Source organism: Muntiacus reevesi, chromosome 13, assembly GCF_963930625.1.
Source record: "Muntiacus reevesi chromosome 13, mMunRee1.1, whole genome shotgun sequence".
Taxonomy (NCBI): Eukaryota; Metazoa; Chordata; class Mammalia; order Artiodactyla; family Cervidae; genus Muntiacus; species Muntiacus reevesi.
The window spans coordinates 3,414,519-3,435,425 of record NC_089261.1 but is presented as its reverse complement, the minus strand read 5'-3'; the positions used below and the strand labels follow the sequence as shown (position 1 = coordinate 3,435,425).

Genomic DNA, 20,907 nt, shown 5'->3' with positions numbered 1-20,907 from the left:
CCGGATGGCTCAGTGGTAAAGAATCTGCCTGCCAAGCAGGAGACACGAGTTTGATCCCCGGGTTGGGAAGATCCTCTGGAGAAGGAAATGGCAACCCACTCCCACATTCTTGCTTGGGAAATCCCATGGGCAGAGGACCCTGGGTGGCTACAGTCCATGGGATCGCAGAAAAGTCAGACACAACTTTTGCAACTAAACAACAACAAATAATTATGTATGCATGTTTGTATGTATGTGAGCACACATATTAGGGTGTGTCAGATGTGTGTACAATAACATACATAAAACCTGGAAAGGAAAATTGTTAGTAGTGCTTTTTTTGGATCCTGGATGACTTAAAAATACTTTTCAATAGCGAACAGTTTCTGCGCCAGATGGGAATGCTCAGCTACAGTCTGACAGTCAACATAGAAGCAGCAGAGATGAAGCACAAAGTTAGAACAAGGAAATCTTGACATCATTTGGGTTTCTGGATCCAGTCATGCATAAATCAGCTCTCCGTTGTCCTTCTCACTATTTTGTTGAATATGCAAATACATTACTTACTCTTTATCTTTTGCTTGTTTTGTTTCCCCTTACGTAAGGTTAAACTGGGCTTCCCAGGTGGCTCAGTGGTAAAGAATCTGCTTGCCAATGCAGGAGACGTGGGCTTGATCCCTGGGTTGGTAAGATCCCCTGGAGAAGAAAATGACAACCCAATTCAGTATTCTTGCCTGGGAAATTCCATGGACAGAGGATCCTGGCAGGCTACAGTCCATGGGGTTGCAAAAGAGTAGGACACGACTCAGTGACTGAGCACATACGCACGCATACCAGTTGTATCTTAATAAAATCAAAAGAAAATATTGCATTGACAAAATTGACCAGTTTTATATAAATCAGTAATTTTCCACTCAAAAAGATTGTTTTAAAATGTTTACAGTGTAGCTTATTTGTTTCTTATCAGATAAACAAAAATTACAGTCACTGAGGATGCTTATTTTTGCCTTGAATTCTGTGATTGCTCCTAGTCCACAATAGGTGTCCGGTGGCTAGAACCTGAGACCAGGTAGCTCTCTGGAGTCTCTGGGTTCCCCACCCCAGCTGTGGAAAGGAAAATTTCCCAGGAAGAGGGTGTGACAATGCTCGTAAGGTGATTAGTGTTTCTTACTTCAGACACAGGTGTGACCTAAAGAGGGTGGTGCCAACCTCTTTGGCCAGACTCCTGAATGGAGCAGGTGAAAACATGCCCTTACCTGACTCAGCCAGAGGAGTGAGGGAGCACCAGAGGCTCGGCTTCCTTCCCAGACCTCAGCATCAGGGAGTGGGTCACCTGAGGACGGTGAGCTCAGGACAGGGACAAGACTTATCCAGGGTCACCCGCCGTGACTGTGGCAGACGAGCCTGTGGCTCTGCCCTGCGCCCCAGGCTGCCTCTTACTGAGCGCCGGCTGCGTGCAGGGTACAGTGATGCTCTGATGTGTGCGGTGCTCCTCGTGCCCCTCTTGCCTATTTTGCCTCTTTCCCCTGGATCATTATCACTAGTTTTTCCAGAACTACTCACATCACTCTTCCGGGAGCGTCCCTGAGCCCCTTCCTCCTGGGGCACAGCCCCGATTCAGGGCCCCTTCTGGAAGCTCTAGAGCACCCCGTGGGTGTCTTTGTCAGAGCTCTTCTCACCCTGTACGATGTGCAGCCTAGATGTTCCCTTGTTGGCTGCTTCCTCACTGGTCTCTGAGTCTTCAAAGGCGTGGACTCTGTTTTATTTACCTCTGTATCCCCAGCATTCTCCAAAATTCCAGGCATATAGCAGGAGCTATGTTTATTTTTATTATTGGTATTGCCTTATTAATTGAATAATTACTATTAATATGTGTAAGGCATTGTGCTAAGCATATCCTATATGTCACCTCATTAATCATTACAGTAACACTGTGACTTAGGTCTTATCCTCATTTCACAGAGGAGAAAACCTGAGACTCAGAATGGTTAAGTGCTTTACTCAAGATCATAATACTAGCATGCTCTATCTAGTAGTAGATAAATAGAGCTATGGACTCATGCTCAGGTCTCTTGGACTCCAAAATTCCATTCAGTAAATTATTAATGAAAGAATTAATCAATGAATAAAAGGTACCATGCTGGGCCTGTGGGAAACATCCAGACAAATCAATATGTACTCTGTTTTTGAGAAAGTTTGTATCCTATTAGGAGAGAAAACAGGTACATAAATACCTAAGGCTTAAGATTTATCCATCATAGGGTCTTGTGTGTGGTGCTAAGTCACTTCAGTCCTGTCAGATTCTGTTTGACACTATGGACTGTAGCCTGCCATAGCCTGCCAGGCTCCTCTGTCCAAGGGATTCTCTAGGCAGGAATACTGGAGTGGGTTACCAAGTCCTCCTCCAGGGGATCTTCCTGACACTGGGATCGAACCTGTGTCTCTTTACGTCTCCTGCATTCACAGGCAGGTGTTTTGTTTTTGTTTTTGTTTTTGTTTTTAGTGCCACCTGGGAAGCCCAAGGTCTTGAGCCCAAGGATCTTGAGGTAGGAGCAATAATTTCCATTGGGAGTGGAGTATGGGGAAACTTCTTGGGATGAGAGGGCATTTGAGTCAAGCCTTATAGGAAGGTGGTTTAGACAGGTGGAGGTGACAGGTGAGCAGTGGGTAGTCCAGGCTTGCAAACTCAGTAGAAGAAGTAGCATGACCAAATGCAGAAGCAGAAGGGAGATACTAGGAACAGCAACCAGCTGATTTAGCCTAGGCCTAGGGTCTGTGGGGAGGGGAGGTCAAGGGGAATGGGAAACTATTAGCAAGTTGGTGTCAGATGGTGATGGGCCTTAAAGACCAGGTCAAGGCTTTTGGGTTTTCTTCGGCAGGAAGGGGGAGCCCTTGACAATTTTCAGGTCAGAGAGTGATTCGGCACATCACCCAGGATGGACTGGTAGAAGCAGAGACTTGGAGGAGGGAAACGACAAGAGTCTGCAGCAACAATTTGGAGAGAGATGATGGTCTGGGAGGCTGCTGGGGGGAGGGGTGAGGAAAGCACTGGAAGAAGCATTAAAAGGCTGACTCCATGGGCCCAGAAACCTGAGGGGTGAAATGGGGCAACCATTAAGGTGGCAGCATGCCTGAATTCTGGCTGAGCCACATGGCCTCACTAAGGTAAGCCTCAGTGTCCCATTTGTGAAAGATAGAGGATGAGTCATGCCATCTCTAGTGAACTTTCCAGGATTCACAGTCAAGCCATGGAATTTCCAGATCTTTGAATGAAACTGAGAAAGTTCCCATCTAGGTGAGCAGATTTGGAAATGTAGACCAGTTGTCTTCCTCTGGGTGGTGAGCCAGCTTTGGCAAGACTGGCTCTGGGCTCCTAGTGTGGTAGCCGTGGATGCCTTTGTGACACATGTGTAATCAGGGAGCTGTGATAACAGAATTAGAAACTTCTCCCTCAAACATTTTTCAGTGGGGGTATGTTAGCATGAGGCTTCCCCGGTGGCTCAGTGATAAAGAATCTGCCTGCAACGCAGGAGACCTGGGTTTGATCCCTAGGTCGGGAAGATCCCCTGAAGGAAAGCATGGCAACCCACTCTAGTACTCTTGCCTAGAGAATCCCGTGGATAGAGGAGTGTGGCAGACTGCAGTCCATAAGGTCACGCAGAGTTAAATATGCCTGAAGCGACTAAGCAGCAGCATGTTGGCATGACTGAGGTTACCACCTAAATTATATACCTTCTGAGAGAAGAGTACCTTCTGATTTATTGTCCTATGAATGTACCAAACTCATTATGTGATAAGGCTCAAGATACGGGCCCTGCTAAAGGTCACAGAGAAGGAGTTAAGGGTCCTGAGCTGAGCAGAGCTCCCGGGAATCTCCTGTCTGTCCCTCCACCCACAGGCCATCAAGACTTTGGGACCCAGTTAGAACCTAAGTCTGGCTCAGTTGGAAATATGAGAAGAGGGGGGTCAGTAGCAAGATGCCAGAGGGGATGAAGGGAGCCCGTGGACTGAAGAAAATGTTTATTCAGGTCTTCTGGCCATTTTTAAATTGGGAAGCTTGTTTTTATTGATGTTGAGTTGTATGAGCTGTTTACATATTTTGGGTATTAACCCTTTATTAGTCATATCATTTGCAACTATTTTCTCCCTTTCAGTAGGTTTCCTTTGCAGTGCAAAAGCTTTTAAGTTTAGTTAGGTCCTATTTGTTTATTTTCTCTTTTTTTCTCAGTTTTATTTTCTTTGCTTAGGAGACAGATCTGAAAAAAAAATATTGCTATGATTTATGTCAGAGTGTTCCTCTAGGAATTCTATGATTTCCAGCCTTACATTAGTCTTTAATCCATTTTGAGCTTATTTTTATGTGTGGTGTTAAAGAATGATCTGATGTCATTTTTTTTTTTTTTTTTGGCAGCTGTCCAGTTTTCACAGCGCCATTTGTTGAAGAGAGTACTTTTCTGCTGTACTGTAATCTTGCCTTCTTTGTCATAGATTAATTGACCATAGGTGCATAGATTTATTTCTGGACTTTCCATCCTGTTCTATATTTTGATTGATCTATATTTCTATTTAGGGTCTAAATATTGATCTATATTTCTATTTTTGTGCCATTACCACACTGTTTTGATGATGATAGCTCTGTAGTATAATTTGAAGCCAGGGAGCCTACTTCCTCCAGCTCCATTTTTCTTTCTCAAGATTGCCTTGGCTACTTGGGGTCTTTTGTGTCTCCATATAAATTTTAAGATATTTTGTTCTAGTTCTGTGAAAAAATGCCATTGGTAATTGGATAGGAATTGCATTGAGTCTGTAGATTGCCTCAGGTAGTATAAACATTTTTGACATATTGATTCTTCCAATCCATGAGCATGGTATATCTTCTTATCTGTTTGTGTCTTTGATGTCTTACAGTTTTCAGAGTACAGTTTTTTTTTGTCTCTTTCAGTAGGTTTATTAGTTTGATCAGTTTTGACAAATGTAACACCATCTCAGTGAAGAAATATACCATTGCCAATGCCCCAGAAAATTTTCTCATACCCTTCTGCAGTTAATTACTCCTCTCCTGTTCCAGAAAACTGTATTCTGTTTTCTGTCACCATAGACTTATAGTTAATTTTGCCTCTTCAAGAACTATGACAAATGAAATAATACAGTCTGTAGTCTTTATGTTTGCCCTCTTTTCCTAGTTCAGTGTCTGTGAGATTCATCCATGTTGTATTGTGTAGTTTGTTCCTTTTTTATTGATGAGTAGTATTATACTTAATGAATATACCAAAATCAGTTTATTGATTTACCTGTTAGTGGACATTTGGGTTGCATCTAATTTCTTGCTATAGATAAAACTATTGTAAACACTTGTGTTGAAGTCCTTTTGTGAATTATGTTGTCTTAGTCTGTTCTGGAGAGCTATAACAAAATACTACAGACTAGGTAGCTTATAAACAATAGAAATTTATTTCTCAGTTCCAGAATCTGGCAAGTCCAAGATCAAGGTGCCAGCATGGTTGAGTTTTGGTAAGGGCCCTCTTCTTGGTTCAGAGCTGGGGCCTTCTCACTGTGTCCTCACCTGGTGGAAGGAGCTAAGCATCTCTCTGAGACCTCTTTCATAAGGGCACTAATCCCATTCATGAGTGCTTCACCTTCATGACCTAATCATCTCCCAAAGACCCTGCCTCCTAATACCATTATCTTTTGGGGTTAGAACTCAACATGTGAATTTTAGGGGGGCACATTTAGACCATACCACATGTTTTCATTTCTCTTGAGTAAATACTTACAAGTGGAATTGCAGTGTCATAGGCTACATGTAGGTTTAACTTCATAAGAAATTGTAAGAGTTTATTTGAACAATGTTTTTGGGGAAAAGGCAGAGCATTGGATTGGGAGCTCAGAGATCAGGCAATGACCTTGGACAAATCACCCTTCCTCTTTGAATCTCAATTTCCAGTATAAAATGGGCATGTGTGCATATTCAGTCACCCAGCAGTGTACAACTCTTTGTGATCCCATGGACTGTAGCCCACTAGGTTCGTCTGTCCATGAGGTTTTCTAGGCAAGAATACTGGAGTGGGTTGCCATTTCCTACTCCAGGGGATCTTCCCAATTCAGGGATTGAACCTGTATCTCCTGTCTCTCCTCCATTGGCAGGTGGATTCTTTACCACTATGCCACCTCAGAAGTGACAGGGTGGATTAAATGCTCTTAAACTTCTTTTAACCTGAAGAGTCTTTTATCTTACAGATTGTGGAAATTGAAAATCTGACACATGTTTGATTCAGGTATTAAAAGAACTGGCCCTCAAGGCCACTCACCAGCAACTTCTGGTGCCCAAGAAGGCACAAGCAGCCCTCCCATATCAAGGCTATGTGGGTGTAATCACAATGTTAATGACAGTGGTGATTTGAAGAGGCCTTTGCCCCAAAAACTCATAGTTCTTTCACATGAAACAATGAATTTGACTTGACTTTGGAGAATATCAGGTGAAGCTCTCACAAGGAGTGGAAGTGGGAAACAAGTGGGTATTGACTCAGGATGAATGAAAACAAGAGATTAAACAAAGATTTGTGATGATTGCTGGCTGGCTAGCAGAGCAAATGGGCTTTGTGGTGGCCCTCCCTTAAAAATAAGGCCTTATGGTTGGATCCATGTCCTAAATCTGTAATAAAAAGATCTCAGTTTCTTTCTCCACTTTTTTCAAACACAACCCTGGACCTTCTCCTTTCATCCAACAGCAGTTACAGTCTCAGCAAAGATCAATTCCTTATTCGACCTACCTGTCAGAGCCAAATTAAAGCTGGAAGGTCAACCAGGAGGTCCTCCTTCAATCATAGAATCACTTGGAAGACAGAGATTTCAGGGTTTTGCATTTTGTAACATCCCAATAGTTCTTTCTTTGAGTGAGTGAAAGTTGCTCAGTTGTGTCCAACTCTTTGCAACCCCATGGACTGTAGTCTACCAGGTTCCTCTGTCCACAGAATTCTCCAGGCAAGGATACTGGAGTGGGTTGCCATTCCCTTCTCCAGGGGATCTTCCAGACCTGGGGATTGAACCCAGGTCTCCTGCATTGGAGGCAGATTCTTTACCGACTGAGCCACCAGGGAAGCCTGAACTTAAAAAACTTAAGAAGTTCTTTCTTTAACTGTAGCCAATTTAGAATTGATGGTTCATCAACTAAGAATTTTACTCTGCGCTTTGGAGTTGATATTTTTGTGTATGTCTATGTGGGTTTATGTTTATGGGGATGTTTATATGTGTTTGTGTATATATGATTTCATTTTTATACCTGTTCTATAATACTTTTTTAATTGGAGTATAGTTGTTTTACAATGTTGTGTAGTTTCTGCTGTACAACAAAGTCAATCAGCTGTATGTTTATGTATATATAATACTTTAATAAGTTAGCCTAAGACATTAGGCTAAACCCCAGCCCACTGATGATTACATCTTTGTTATTCAATGTAATGAGAGTGATGCTCTTCTTTTCTTGCCTCCTGGTAGGATTTTCCAAACTTGGAAAAAACCTATTGAAGAGTTTGGTGAAGACCCTTAAAAAATGCCAGGGATCAGGTCTACTTGACTGTGGGTTAGGTCTTTCCTCTTGCTCAGACAGAACATCTTTCTTTAGCTGAGTCTATGCTTTATTACTTTGTCTTAGCCTTTTTGGTGTCTCAACAAGGACAAATGAATCATCATTTGGAAAGGTGTGTGTGTGTGTGTGTGTGTGTGTGTGTGTGTGTGTGTGTGTGTGTATTAGTATTTATTTATAATGACTCCTAGGAAATGGCAACCCATTCCAGTATTCTTGCCTGGGAAATCTCATGGACAGAGGAGTTTGGCAGGCTACAGTCCATGGGGCCACAGAAGAGTCAGACACGACTGAGTGACTAAACAACAACAAATACTGTTAGTGTGAATGAAGGCTGAAGATCATATTGGGAGATCTTTTATGGGTTCGCGGTGACTACGACCACTAGAAAGCATGCGTAGGAGACGAAAACTCTGGGAAGCCAGTTTTGTGGTTCGCTTATTTTTATACTTGTAAGCATTGCCTGGGTAATTAAGTCCATTTGCTTCACTGTACTTTAATCCCAGGGTAGATAATAAAACCAAGCAGGAACCTGCAGACCTGGGTTTCAGCCCCAGCTCTTCCACCAACAATTTGGGCGACCTTGACGAGGTCCTGCTTTCTCTGGGCCTCAGTTTCTCACTAGAAGGTCTTTTCCCTATTAGGTTCTGTACTCCTACATCTTTGCATCTTGCTATCTGCAGCACCCAGAGCAGTGCCAGGGGTATATAAGACCCTCCACATATATTTCTTTTCTTTCTTTATTTTTAAAAAATATTTATTTGTTTGGCTGTGCTGGGTCTTAGTTGTGGCATGTGGGATCTATTAATAGTTTCCTGACCAAGGATTGAACCCGGGCCCCCTGCACTGGGAGTGTGGAGTCTTAGACACTGGACCCCCAGGGAAGTCCCTCAAAATATATTTCTTGAGTCAGTGAACATAATATGAAGCCAGGTTGGAAGATCTCTGAGGCCCCCAAATACTTGAATGTTCAGCAATCCTAGTGTAGGGTTCTTCCTCTTTCCCTCGTACCCTCTCTCATTCTTACTATCTATTGAACTAATTAATTAGACATTCTCATGTTTCCAATGTGAACATATATAAAGTCTCCCAGTCATCCAGATATTCTCCCTGAAGGCAATCAATTTTGCCAGTTTCTTGTGTTTCCAAGATATTTTTAAATTGTACATGTAAGCAAATATGTACCTTCCCTGAACACTCAGTGTAAATATCCCCTCTTATTGATGATTTCTTTTGTCCCCTCTGCATCCTTTAGTGGGACAAAATTAAGCCTGATCTACCTCACCTTGCCTCATCATCTGTCATGTTATAATTTTTTGTGTTCATTATTTTAATTCATTCATTTTGTCCAGCTAATATTTATTGAGCATTTACTGTATCTCAGCCCCAGTCCTAGGCACAGGAATGGCCAAGAAATACTGGGGCTACCCACATGAAACTCATAGTCTAGAGGGAACCCTAGATATATAGTTACACAACTAAAAGTCAATTGAAAATTGAGACAAGATAAGTAAGGTGAAAAGACAGCCCTCAGATTGGGAGAAAATAATAACAAATGAGGAAACAGACAAAGGATTAATCTCAAAAATATACAAGCAACTCCTGAAGCTCAATTCCAGAAAAATAAACGACCCAATCAAAAAATGGGCCAAAGAACTAAACAGACATTTCTCCAAAGAAGACATACAGATGGCTAACAAACACATGAAAAGATGCTCAACATCACTCATCATCAGAGAAATGCAAATCAAAACCACAATGAGGTACCATTACACGCCAGTCAGGATGGCTGCTATCCAAAAGTCTACAAGCAATAAATGCTGGAGAGGGTGTGGAGAAAAGGGAACCCTCTTACACTGTTGGTGGGAATGCAAACTAGTACAGCCACTATGGAAAACAGTGTGGAGATTTCTTAAAAAACTGGAAATAGAACTGCCATATGACCCAGCAATACCACTTCTGGGCATACACACTGAGGAATCCAGATCTGAAAGAGACACGTGCACCCCAATGTTCATCGCAGCACTGTTTATAATAGCCAGGACATGGAAGCAACCTAGATGCCCATCAGCAGATGAATGGATAAGGAAGCTGTGGTACATATACACCATGGAATATTACTCAGCCGTTAAAAAGAATTCATTTGAATCAGTTCTAATGAGATGGATGAAACTGGAGCCCATTATACAGAGTGAAGTAAGTCAGAAAGATAAAGAACATTACAGTATACTAACACATATATACGGAATTTAGATAGATGGTGGCGATAACCCTATATGCAAAACAGAAAAAGAGACACAGAAATACAGAACAGACTTTTGAACTCTGGGGGAGAACGTGAGGGTGGGATGTTTTGAAAGAACAGCATGTATATTATCTATGGTGAAACGGACCACCAGCCCAGGTGGGATACATGAGTCAGGTGCTCGGGCCTGGTGCACTGGGAGGACCCTGAGGAGTCGGGTGGGGAGGGAGGTGGGAGGGGGGATCGGGATGGGGAATACATGTAACTATATGGCTGATTCATGTCAATGTATGACAAAACCCACTGAAATGTTGTAAAGTGATTGGCCTCCAACTAATAAAATAATATTAAAAAAAAAAAAAAAAAATAAAAAGCAGAGACATTACTTTGCCAAAAAAAAAAAAAAAAAAAAAAAAAAAAAAAAAAAAAGAAAATTGAGACAAGGACAGGGCGGGCAAGAATAGGAACTGAGAACAGGGTTCTCAAAGAGCTTTTAGGTTAGGGGTAGGGTGCAGGTCAAGAAAATTCTTGGAAGAAATTTAAGCTGAGATAAAGAATTAAGAGTTAGCCAGGTGAAGAGCAGGGAAAAAGACCTCCTTGCATAGGGAACAGCACATGCATGTCGGATGTAAACTTTCCTTGATGGACTGGGAGGGCCCCAAGGCAGAATTTGTGTCTTTTTTTCTTTTTTGGCTAGTATTTTCTTCCCCACTCACTTTGTTGAGATGTAACTGACAAAGCTGTATATGTTTAAGGTGTATAATATGATGATTTGATATATGGATACATTATATATGATTACCACGATCAAATTTATTAACATATTCATCATTTCACACAGTTAGCATTTAATACCCCCAAAATGGAAGAAAAACAAACAATATTTGAGGAGTCATTCAGTACATGAAAAGGTGTTCAAGATCACTAATCATCAGGAAAATGCAAATGAAAACCACATCTCATACATCTTAGAATGACTGACTATCATCAAAAAGACAAGAGATAACAATTGGCAAGGATGTGGAGTTGGTAGGAATGTAAATTGGTGTGACCATCATGGAAAAACAGTATGGAAGATATTTAAAAAATTAAAAATAGAATACTATGTGATTCAGCAATCCCACTTCTGGGTATTCGTTTTAAGGACATGAAATACATACCTCAAAGAGATATCTACACTCTTGTGTTCACTGCAAAGATTTTATCCTATTCAAGTCTGTAACCCCTAGTACCTGCCATACAATGGATAGTCTGAATGAATGAATCCATGAATGGAACTTCTCAGTGTAGGATGATCAGGACCAGCCATTAGACAGCAAAGAGAATTCTTTTGATGGAGAAATAAATTCACCTTTTCATTTTGCTCAAATGACTTGTTGGACAAATGAATGAAACTCTTGAAACTTTTAGGATCAGCCAATAGGTTGGGGAGAAATAATCTTCCTGGGGAATTAGATTTTTATGATCTCCAGACCTGTAACCTTGTGTATGGGTTTTTAAAAGATTGGAGTGAAATTTACATAATATAAAATTAACCATTTTGCAGTGAAAAATTCAGTGGCATTGAGTGCATGCAACAGCCACTCCCACTGTAAAGGTGATTCTCAGATGACGTAGGATGCTTGCCCAAGGTCACCCCGCATGACAGAGGCCTAGCCAGGGCTCTGATGCTGGGATGGAGACCACAAGAGGTCAACACCCGCTGACTTTAGCTTTAGAGTGAGAGTCAGGAGCACTTTGTCCCTTTCAGCTTTCCATTCTGCTCTCCCTGGGCCCAGACAGTAGTTCAGGAGAGAGGGGTGGACAGCTGAGGCCAACTCACTGGTTCCCTCTCCCAACTCTTCTATTCATCTTCACCTCTTCTCCTGGCAGCTTTTTGACATTTACCCCTGTGTCTGGACTTATCCCTCCAGCAGCTCCCTCCTCCCCTCCCTGCCCTTCCCGAAGCAGCTTCAAGCCTGCTTCTTCCTGTTACCAAACTGAACTTGGGTCTGCTTGCTCAGCTTAGCAAAGGCAATCTACTCATCAGGTTGTGGTGAAGCCAAGTGCAGCATCAATTTGCAGGGCACCAGGTAAGGAGAATGCAGGTTATTGATGAGAGACCTGGGTGGCTCAGTGCCTTTCAGGCAAGGGTTTTTTTCAATTAGCAATAATCGCGCCTTGGATAAACCTCATTGGCTACGATACTACCACTGCGCAAAGCTAGGCAAGGGTTTTTTTAAGGCAACATTGAGGGGAGGTTTGTAGGGTGCTCCCAGGAGGGATCAACTCATGGACATTAGTCTGATTGGTTGGTGGTGAGGTAACAGGGTGATGTTTCAGGAATCTTCATTGTCAACCTTCTGGTTCCAGCCAGTCTGGGGTCTACGTGCTTGTGGTCAGCATGTAATCACCATTGGGGGGCAGTGTCTTAGTTTCTGCAGAACAACTCAAAGGTATGAATCAGATTGTTATCTGTCTCTCTTCAGGAGGACCTAGGAGTCCTTCGACCATTGTTCTATTTGTTAAATGCTTATGTCTGCTCTTTGGAACTTGAAGTGAAAATGAAAGTGCTAGTTACTCAGTCGTGTCTGACTTTTTGCGACCCCGTAGACTGTAACTCCTCCGGCCATGGAATTTTTCAGGCGAGAATACTGGAGAGGGTTGTCATTCCCTTCTCCAAGGGATCTTCCCAACTCAGGGATCAAACCTGCTTGGTTTCAGTCCCCTCTTTTCTTTGTTGTTGTTGTTCAGTCACTAAGTTTTTTATATAACTCTTTGTGACCCCATGAACTGCAGCACGTTAGGCTCCCCTGCCCCTCACTATCTCCCGAAGGTTGCTTAGATTCATGGCCATTGGGTCAGTGATGCTATCTGACCATCTCATCCTCTGTTGCCCCCTTCTCCTTTTGACCTCAGTCTTGCCCAGCATCAGGGTTTTTTCCAATGAGTTGGCTCTCCACATTAGGTAGCCAAAGTATTGGAGCTTCAGCTTCAGCATTAGTCCTTCTAGTGAATATTCAGGGTTGATTTCCTTTAGGATTGACTGGTTTGATCTTCTTGCTATCCAAGGGACTCTCCAGAGTCTTCACTAGCACCACAATTTGAAAGCATCAATTCTTCAACACTCAGCCTTCTTTATGATCCAGCTCTCACATCCATACGTGACTACTGGAAAAACATAGCTTTGATTATATGTACCTTTGTCAGCAAAGTGATGTCTCTGATTTTTAATATGCTGTCTAGGTTTGTCAAAGATTTCTTTCCAATGAGCAAAAATCCTTTAATTTCATGGCTGCAGTCGCTGTCATGGTGATTTTGGAGCCCAAGAAAATAAAATCTGTCATTGCTTCCATTTTTTACCCTTTCTATTAGTATTTGCCATGAAGTGATAGGACCGGATGCCATGATCTTAGTTTTTCTAATACTGAGTTTTAAGCTAGCTTTTCTTTGATATTCCTCAACCCTTAGGGGAGCAGGGATTGGACAAGAAATAGAATAACATTTTAGATAGAAAAGTGAATCATAAATTCAGCAAGAAACATCAGTTTTAGGGGGATTCAGTCTCGGTCCATCAACGCTTTCCACATTCAGACTTCTTCACCATCGCTGATTGCAGTGGTTCAAATAATGGCCACCTGGAGTTATATATATACAGGTCTTAACCTTGGAACCTGTCAATGCTACCTTATTTGAAAGAAGGGTCTTAGCAGTTGTGATTAAGTTAAGGAGCTTGAGATAAAGATACATCATCTTAGATAATTCTGGTGGACCCTAAATGCCATCACAAATGTTTTTGTGAAGGAGAGGGAGAGAGAGGGATGTCTGGCAGACAAACACAGAGGAGAAGGCAATATGAAGTTGGAGGCAGACAGTATGATCCCACTTACACGAGGACCCTAGAGTAGTCAAGTTCATAGAGACAGAAAGTACAATGGTGATTTCCAGGGGCTGAGTGAGGAGGGAATGGGGAGTTACTGTTTAGTGGGTACAGTGCTTCATTCTGAGAAAATGAAAGGGTTCTGAAGATAGATGGCGGTGATGGTTGTACAACAGTGTGAATATACTGAATGCCACTAACTATACACTTTAAAATAGTTAAAATGGTAAATTTTATGCCCTGTGTATTTAACCACTCACACACCCAAAGAGACAGGGTTAGAGATTAGAGTGGTATAGCCACAAGCAAGGAATGCTGGCAGCCACTGGAAGCTGGAAGAGGCGAGGAAGGACCCTCCCCTCAAACCTCAATAGTGTGGCCCTGTTGACACCTTGATTTCAGGTCAGTAAAACTGATTTTGAATTTCTGCCTTCCAGAATGGTGAGAGAATAGATTTCCTTTTCTTTTTTTTTTTCCCATTTATTTTTGTTAGTTGGAGGCTAATTAGTTTACAATATTGTAGTGGTTTTTGTCATACATTGACCTGAATCAGCCATGGATTTACATGTATTCCCCATCCTGATCACCCCTCCCACCTCCCTCTCCACCCGATCCCTCTGGGTCTTCCCAGTGCACCAGGCCCGAGCACTTGTCTCATGCATCCAACCTGGGCTGGTGATCTGTTTCACCCTAGATAATACACATGTTTTTTTGAACAATTTAATTTTATTTTATTTGGCTGTGCTGGGTCTTGACTACTGCACGCTGGGCTCTCCCTAGCTGCGTTCGTTGAGTGGGGGGCCACTCTAGTTGTTTTGCGCGGGCTGCCCTTGTTGTGGCTCATGGGCTCTAGGGCACAGTCTCTGTAGTTGCGGCGCACAGGCTTAGTTGCCCTGCGGCATGTGGAGTCTTCCCAGACCAGTGCGCGAACCTGTGTCCCCTGCATTGGTAGGTGAACTCTCAAGCACTGGACCACCAGGGAAATCCAATTTCTGTTTTGTGGTAATTTACCACTGAGTTTGTGGTAATTCCAGACCGAGGAAACTAATACTTAGACTAATCAACAACCTGATTCTCATACCTGTGCTTATAACCTCCGGGAAAAGGTAAAGGAGAGAAAAATCACGGTAGCCCCCTCAGTCCCTCACTTTCACCCTTTCATTGTCAACAGGCCTCTTCACATCTCATTTGCACCTCATAGGTACATAAGACAGTCCTTGTCTGACTGTCCTTTGTCTCTCTTCAAATGGGAGTCACAGATGCCTGTGAGCTGTCCATGGTCTGCCGCTGGTGATGGCTGAGCTGAGATTCCGGGTAGACACATGGGGCCCCTCCCCAGACACCCTCTCAAACTCACGGCCTCCCCACCGAGGCTGTCGACTTTGCTGTGTGACAAGCGCTCAGGAGCCGGCCATCCCACCACGGGGTCCTCACTGAGTGAGGGATGGAAGGGCCTGCTGGGGAGGGCCTTCCTGGCTGGCAGGAGCAGGTTGGACTCTTGTGAGACCTGCACAGATGAGCAGTGAGGAGGCAGGCAGAGGAGAGGAGACAGGACAATTCCCATTTAATAATGAGGGCTTCCCAGGTGGCTCAGTGGTAAAGAACCCGCCTTTTTTGCAGGGTTCTCGAGAGACTCTGGTTCAATCCCTGAGTTGGGAAGATCCCCTGGAGAAGGAAACGGCAACCCACTCCAGTATTCTTGCCTGGGAAATCCCATGGACAGAGAAACCTGGTGGGTTTACAGTCCATGGGTTCACAAAAAGAGTCAGACATGACTTAGTGATGAAATGACCAAAACAACAACCCTCCAAATCTTGGGTCTCTCCTTGGCCATGTGTAGATCTAGGTTAGCAATCTGAGTCATTTGAAAATTTTTCTCCAACAGTCAGGTTTAGCTGTGAACCTGTGAGCACCTGACTTTTCAAACTTAAGACCCCAATCTGACCAGAGGTTGTGAACCTGTGTGGATTCAGGTGGGTTCTGCTTCGTGCTCTCACATCTGTCTTTCTTCATCAGCCTCATCTTCCCCATGTCAGGTTGGTTGGCCTGCTTTTTTCTCTGAGGTTCTGGTAATAAGGTCCTTTTAAAAGACCAGACCCTAGGTTTTGTTGGCAACAGGGAGGCCAGGAGAGAGGTGAATAGGATCCTCACCAATGAGCAGTGACTCAGCAACTCTGGCCAGCTGTGATGGCAAATGGTGCATCATACTTTCTCCCTCTGAAAGTATCTGTTCAGGGGAAATTAAAAAAAAAATTAGGTTGTACCACAAGACTTTTTAAAAGGTGTACTATGTGACGATTTAAAATGTGTATACAGTGTGAAATGATTACCACCATCAAGTTAACTAACCTCATGTGGTTACCTTTTTTTCCTTCTTTCTTTGTGATAAGAACACTTAAGATCTCTTAGCAACTTCCAATAAAGTACTGTTAACTATAATCACCACACTGTGCTTTCAGTTTCCAGAATTTATTAATCTTAGAACTTATATCCTTTGACCAATGTCTCCACCATTTCCTCCACCCCCGGCCCCTGGCAACTACCATGCTACTTTTTGGTTCTATGAGTTTCCTTATTTTTAGAGTGTAGGTAAGATCACGCAGCAATTGCTTTTCCATGCCTGACATTTCATTTAGCACAATGCCATTAAGATTCCTTCATGGTGTCGCAAATGGCCCGATGTCCTTCTTTTTGTATGGCTGAATAACATTCCATTGTATGATATATATCACACCTTCTTCATGCATTCATCCATCAGTGGGTGCTTAGGCTGTTTCCATGTCTTGGTTGTTGCAAATAATGCTGCTACGAACACAGGAGTACAGATATCTCTTTGACACAGTGTTTTTATTTCCTTTGGATATATTCCCAGAAATGGGATTGCTGGTTTATATGGTAGTTCTAGTTTTAATTTTTTGAGAAACCTCCATACTGTTTTCTTGGGCTTAATTTGTTCAAGACCAGTGAGGAAGAGAAATTGCAAAAGGACCTCAGTAAGCTTGGGGATAGCCATGGTGGGGATTGCTTGCTGATGACTTGCCTTTAGTTTATTTTTTACCTCCAGTCCCAGCTGGTGACTCCTTACACACTGTAGATGAATCCTCTCCCTCCGTCACCATGCCACCCTCTCCTGGCACATCCCTCACTCCTCTCTCACCTGACTCATTCCTTCCGTTTCAGGGTCCTGCCCAAACCAGACCTTCCCGTAACCTCAACTCATTCCCGGGTCAAAATCCTTGCTAGATATTTGGAGCATTAGTACTTCTCTTGCAAAGCACACATCACTGTGCTAATTTTAGAAGTATTTGTCTCATCTTTGCTGACAGTCTGTTTCCGCTACTGGACTGGAAACCCTGTGAGAAGAGCAAGAACCCTGGGAGTCTCATTCATAGCTGTAACCCCAGTGTCATCAATGACCTGGTACACAGAAGCTGCTCTTTTGTTGCAAGAATGAATGAATGAATACATGAATGAGTGCATTCTCTGTCTCTCCCTGGCTGCCACCCGCGCCTTACCTCCTCTGGCCACCTATGTTCTGCTGCCCTAGAAAGAGTCAAAGAACAGCTGTGTCCCCCCTGAGGTCCATTAACATTTCTGAGCCTACCTCCCACTCACATTTTACGTTTTCTCGTTTCCACAGACTTCACTTTTACAACTGGGCATGGGCTGGCTACCTGCAGCTGGGGGCTCAATGCTGGACTTTTCCTCGGGTGTAGGGGTTCACTTCCAGATTAGACTGGCACTTCCAGATTAGACTGGAAGTTCCCTGAGGGCAAGGACTCTGCTTGGCACAGAGCCAGGTGAAAAAATCTTTGCTCAATGCGGGAGCCGATAGATATGGATTGAAGGTGAGCGGCTCCACGCTGTGGCTGATGGCTGAGCTCTAAGTCATGGGAGGCATCCATGGTGAAGAGCCCCTGCTCCCAAGATCCCCAGATGGGGAACTTCTTTTTCCTGTGGACAGGTATTATTTTTTTCACTGTTTATTTATTTCTTTAATTGGGGGATAATTGCTTTACAATGTTGTGTTGGTTTCTGCCACAATCAACACAACAAAAATCAGGTACACACGTACCATAGGTACACACGTGGTGGACAGGTATTATGATGGGCCTTGGACATAGCCTCATAGAGTTTATCATCCTGGGGAACAGATGGGGAAGGGGGGACGAACAGGCACTGGAGGGACAGGAGGGGAGTAGCCCTCGGAGGCAGTGAGGTGCAAAGGAATGGACTGCTTGATTTTAAGCAGTGGTTGGATGTCTGGTGGGCAGGGAGGGCCCGAGGCATCATAGTGTCCTGGCAGGGTTTGGGTGGACCTTCCCTACTCTAAGCATCTCATCACCCAGCAAGGCTCCCCTCTCTAGAGTGCCTGCTCGGGGGTTTCTAGCACCAGCCCCTGAGAGCATCCCAACCCTTCTCTGAACGAGGCCTGCCTTGACCTGGGCTGCATGGTCACCTCCGTCACTGGCCCGCTGCGTGCCCTCAGGTCAGCCACGCCTCTCCTCACTGCCCTCTCTTCTGAGCCCTGACTTCAGATTAGACATGTGTTTCCAGGTGGACAGGCTGAGCCCCAGAGAGGGCCAAGGTTTGGTGAGCTCCTTGGGAGGGATTCTCTAGCATCTTCCCTCCCTGGCTTGGAAGGGCCCCAAATGACATCACCGGGTGAGGTACAGGGCAAGGAAATAGCTCCCCTTTCCCAGGCTCGGTGTCTCCCTCCTTAAGTTGGGATAACCGTGTGCAGGGGGCTGCAGGTTGTAGAGGGAGGGGCAGAAAGGTGGATGAGTGAGCGGTCATCCCTTTGGCTAAGGTACTGCCACTGTGCTGAATTTTCTTCAGCAACATCCAGCAACTTCTGATTTTCCCCAGAATGTTCTCCATGGAGACCAAGAACTTGGCTGATTCCTGGGACAGTCCTGCATGCCTTTTACACATGGAGAAGCCAGGTCTGTGGAGAACACAAGACTGGTCCACGGGCAGGTGGCAGGCGACCTGAAGCTTCTAGGTTCCCAGCACCAGGCAGCCTGGCTCCTCAAGAGAGCCGCTGGAGCCCTGGCCTGGGTGTGGCCCCACAGCAGACCGGGCGAGGCTGCCGGGTGCCCAGCGATGGGAGCACAGCGGGCTTTTGTGCTCCGTGGGCACCACCCCCTGGCCGGCCCCACCCCGCTCTCTGGAGAGCCTTTACCTACCCACTCACCTCCTGCCAATAGCTCTGCCAGCTTGTCCTCATTCTGCACTCAGAGTTGCTCTCCGACCAGTGCTGGGGCCCCTGCACAACAGTTCTGCTGCCAGACTCCACAGGTCCCCTCCCCCAGGCTGATCATTAACCTGGAGGCTGTATAAGGAACCAACAGCCCGGGCAGGAGGGACACATTGCGGCTGCCACCATGGACAGTAGCACCTGGAGCCCCCCGGCCACGACCACTGCCGAGCCCCTCAAGGCCTATGAGCGCATCCGCAATGCGGCTGACATCTCTGTCATCGTCATCTACTTTGTGGTGGTGATGGCTGTCGGACTGTGGGTAGGTGGGGGGTCCTGGAACACAGGGCTTGAGGGCGCAAGGGCCAAGGGGAGGGAGGGAGAAGGGGGCTCACAGAGAAGCCACAGTCTTGGTGAAGCCTGAGGAGGGGAGGGTGGGCTGAAGGGTATGTGGAGCTAGGTGGAAGTGACTTGGAAATGTCTGAGAGGAGTTCAGGGGGCACCAGGTGAGGTGAGGGGGCAAGCAAGGGTGAGCAGAAGGGAGGGGGTGCTGGTCAGTGTCCAGGGAGGTTCCCCCATCCCAGGCCAGTGGGCAGAGAAGGAGGGTGAGAGGTTGGAGAGGCTGGGGGCTTGAGAGGCAGCAGAGGACCCGCTTGCAGCTGCAGGGAGGGTCCCAGGGCTGAGAAGTGAGACTCAGGGAGGTGACTGCCTCCTGCCTTTAGTCAGATGGAAGAGAAACAGGTGGGTCGGGAAGGACACAGCACCTGTCAGCTGCAGATGCCGTGGGGCGGCCCCTCCTGGGAGAGGCTCAGTGCCCGTGCAGGGGCCGAAGTGACAGAGAGCTGGGAAAGCTGGGCCCAGGGAGAGGAGGAGGAGGAGGAAGGTCGGCGTGTGGCCTGGGCTGGGCTGGGGAGAAGGAAGTGACTGGGCTCCCTCTTGGGACTCTGGGGACACACCAAACCAGAGAAACTTGTTCTCAGCAGTCCTGAACTTGGAAATTTCACTTGGGACAGACTCTGGCACACCCAGCAACTGGAAGACAGGTGTTTTAAGTGTGAACATCTTCCAGTCACTCTCAGAGGCTTCCATGGGGGGGTGGCAGGCCAGGAAGCTGAGGTGCTAGCAGTTGATTGAAATCTTTTGACTTAGAGGAGAGGAGGGTGGACATTAACCCCTTCATGGTCATAGAGTGCTGTTTTTTTTTTTTTTTTTTTAACAGAAAAAGGGAAGTATTGATTTTTAAAAAGAAAAATGTAATTTAAAAAGAAACCAGATGTGACTGAAGACCTTAAGTGTCACAAGGGGTCTATGTGACTGATTCTTGCTCAGTAGTCTCAGCTTCCTAGACTCTGGAAAGTTCAGCCAGGGGCCAAGGTTCTCAGGTTTAGCACTGGCTTCTGCACCTTCCAGTGTTCTTGTGATGTTGGTAACTCTGCCCAGTCTCAGTTTATTAAGGTGTGTAATGGGTATAATCTTACCTGTTCTTATGACTCCTCATAAATGGCTGTGAGGGTCTGGGAGATGCATTTGAAAGCTCATTATGGACTCTAGGAATCTTTTAAAAGTATAATTGGGTTGATCAAGAAGTTCATTTGTGTTTTTCCAATATCTTACAGAAAAACCCAAACAAACTTTTTGGCTAACTTAATACTATCATTTGCTCTCCAGGGTATGAGTCAGACCCTGAATGATTTTTGTTCTTTTAAGTACAATGGGAAAAAATGGTCAGATGGGCAGGACATCTCACAAAAAGCCACAAGGAGGGCAGGAATGCTAGTGCTCATTTTACAGAATAAGAAATGGAAGCTCTGTGTGACTGTGGTTTGCCTAAGGTTGAGATGCATGGAACTCAGGTCACTGACTCTCAGTTTTCCATGGCACCGTGTGCTCTGTCACCCTGCCTGCCTTCATCCCTCACCCCAGCTTGTATTAATAAGTGCTGCAAGTGAGATGGGAATCCATCGTTTGCTAGTGGTACCTCCTGTTTCCCTGACAACTGTCGATAAGCTCAACTCCCCTAGCCAAAGCCCTGCCAGTCCCGA

General features: G+C 44.9%; 1 protein-coding gene and 1 pseudogene across 1 annotated transcript in view; one reads left to right on the top strand and one right to left on the bottom strand.

Annotated features, from left to right (window-relative positions):
- Window positions 1-11,933: 11,933 nt before the first annotated feature.
- Window positions 11,934-12,010, bottom strand: LOC136146223 (U4 spliceosomal RNA; annotated as a pseudogene).
- Window positions 12,011-18,578: 6,568 nt separating this feature from the next.
- The window catches only part of SLC5A1 (solute carrier family 5 member 1), a 48,859-nt gene continuing 46,530 nt past the window's right edge, over window positions 18,579-20,907 (top strand). The window contains exons 1-2 of the mRNA XM_065903936.1: window positions 18,579-18,611; window positions 18,907-19,187. Of these exons, the coding sequence (XP_065760008.1) occupies window positions 19,053-19,187 (135 nt within the window). The 5' untranslated portion in view covers window positions 18,579-18,611; window positions 18,907-19,052. The remainder of the gene's footprint in view (window positions 18,612-18,906; window positions 19,188-20,907) is intronic.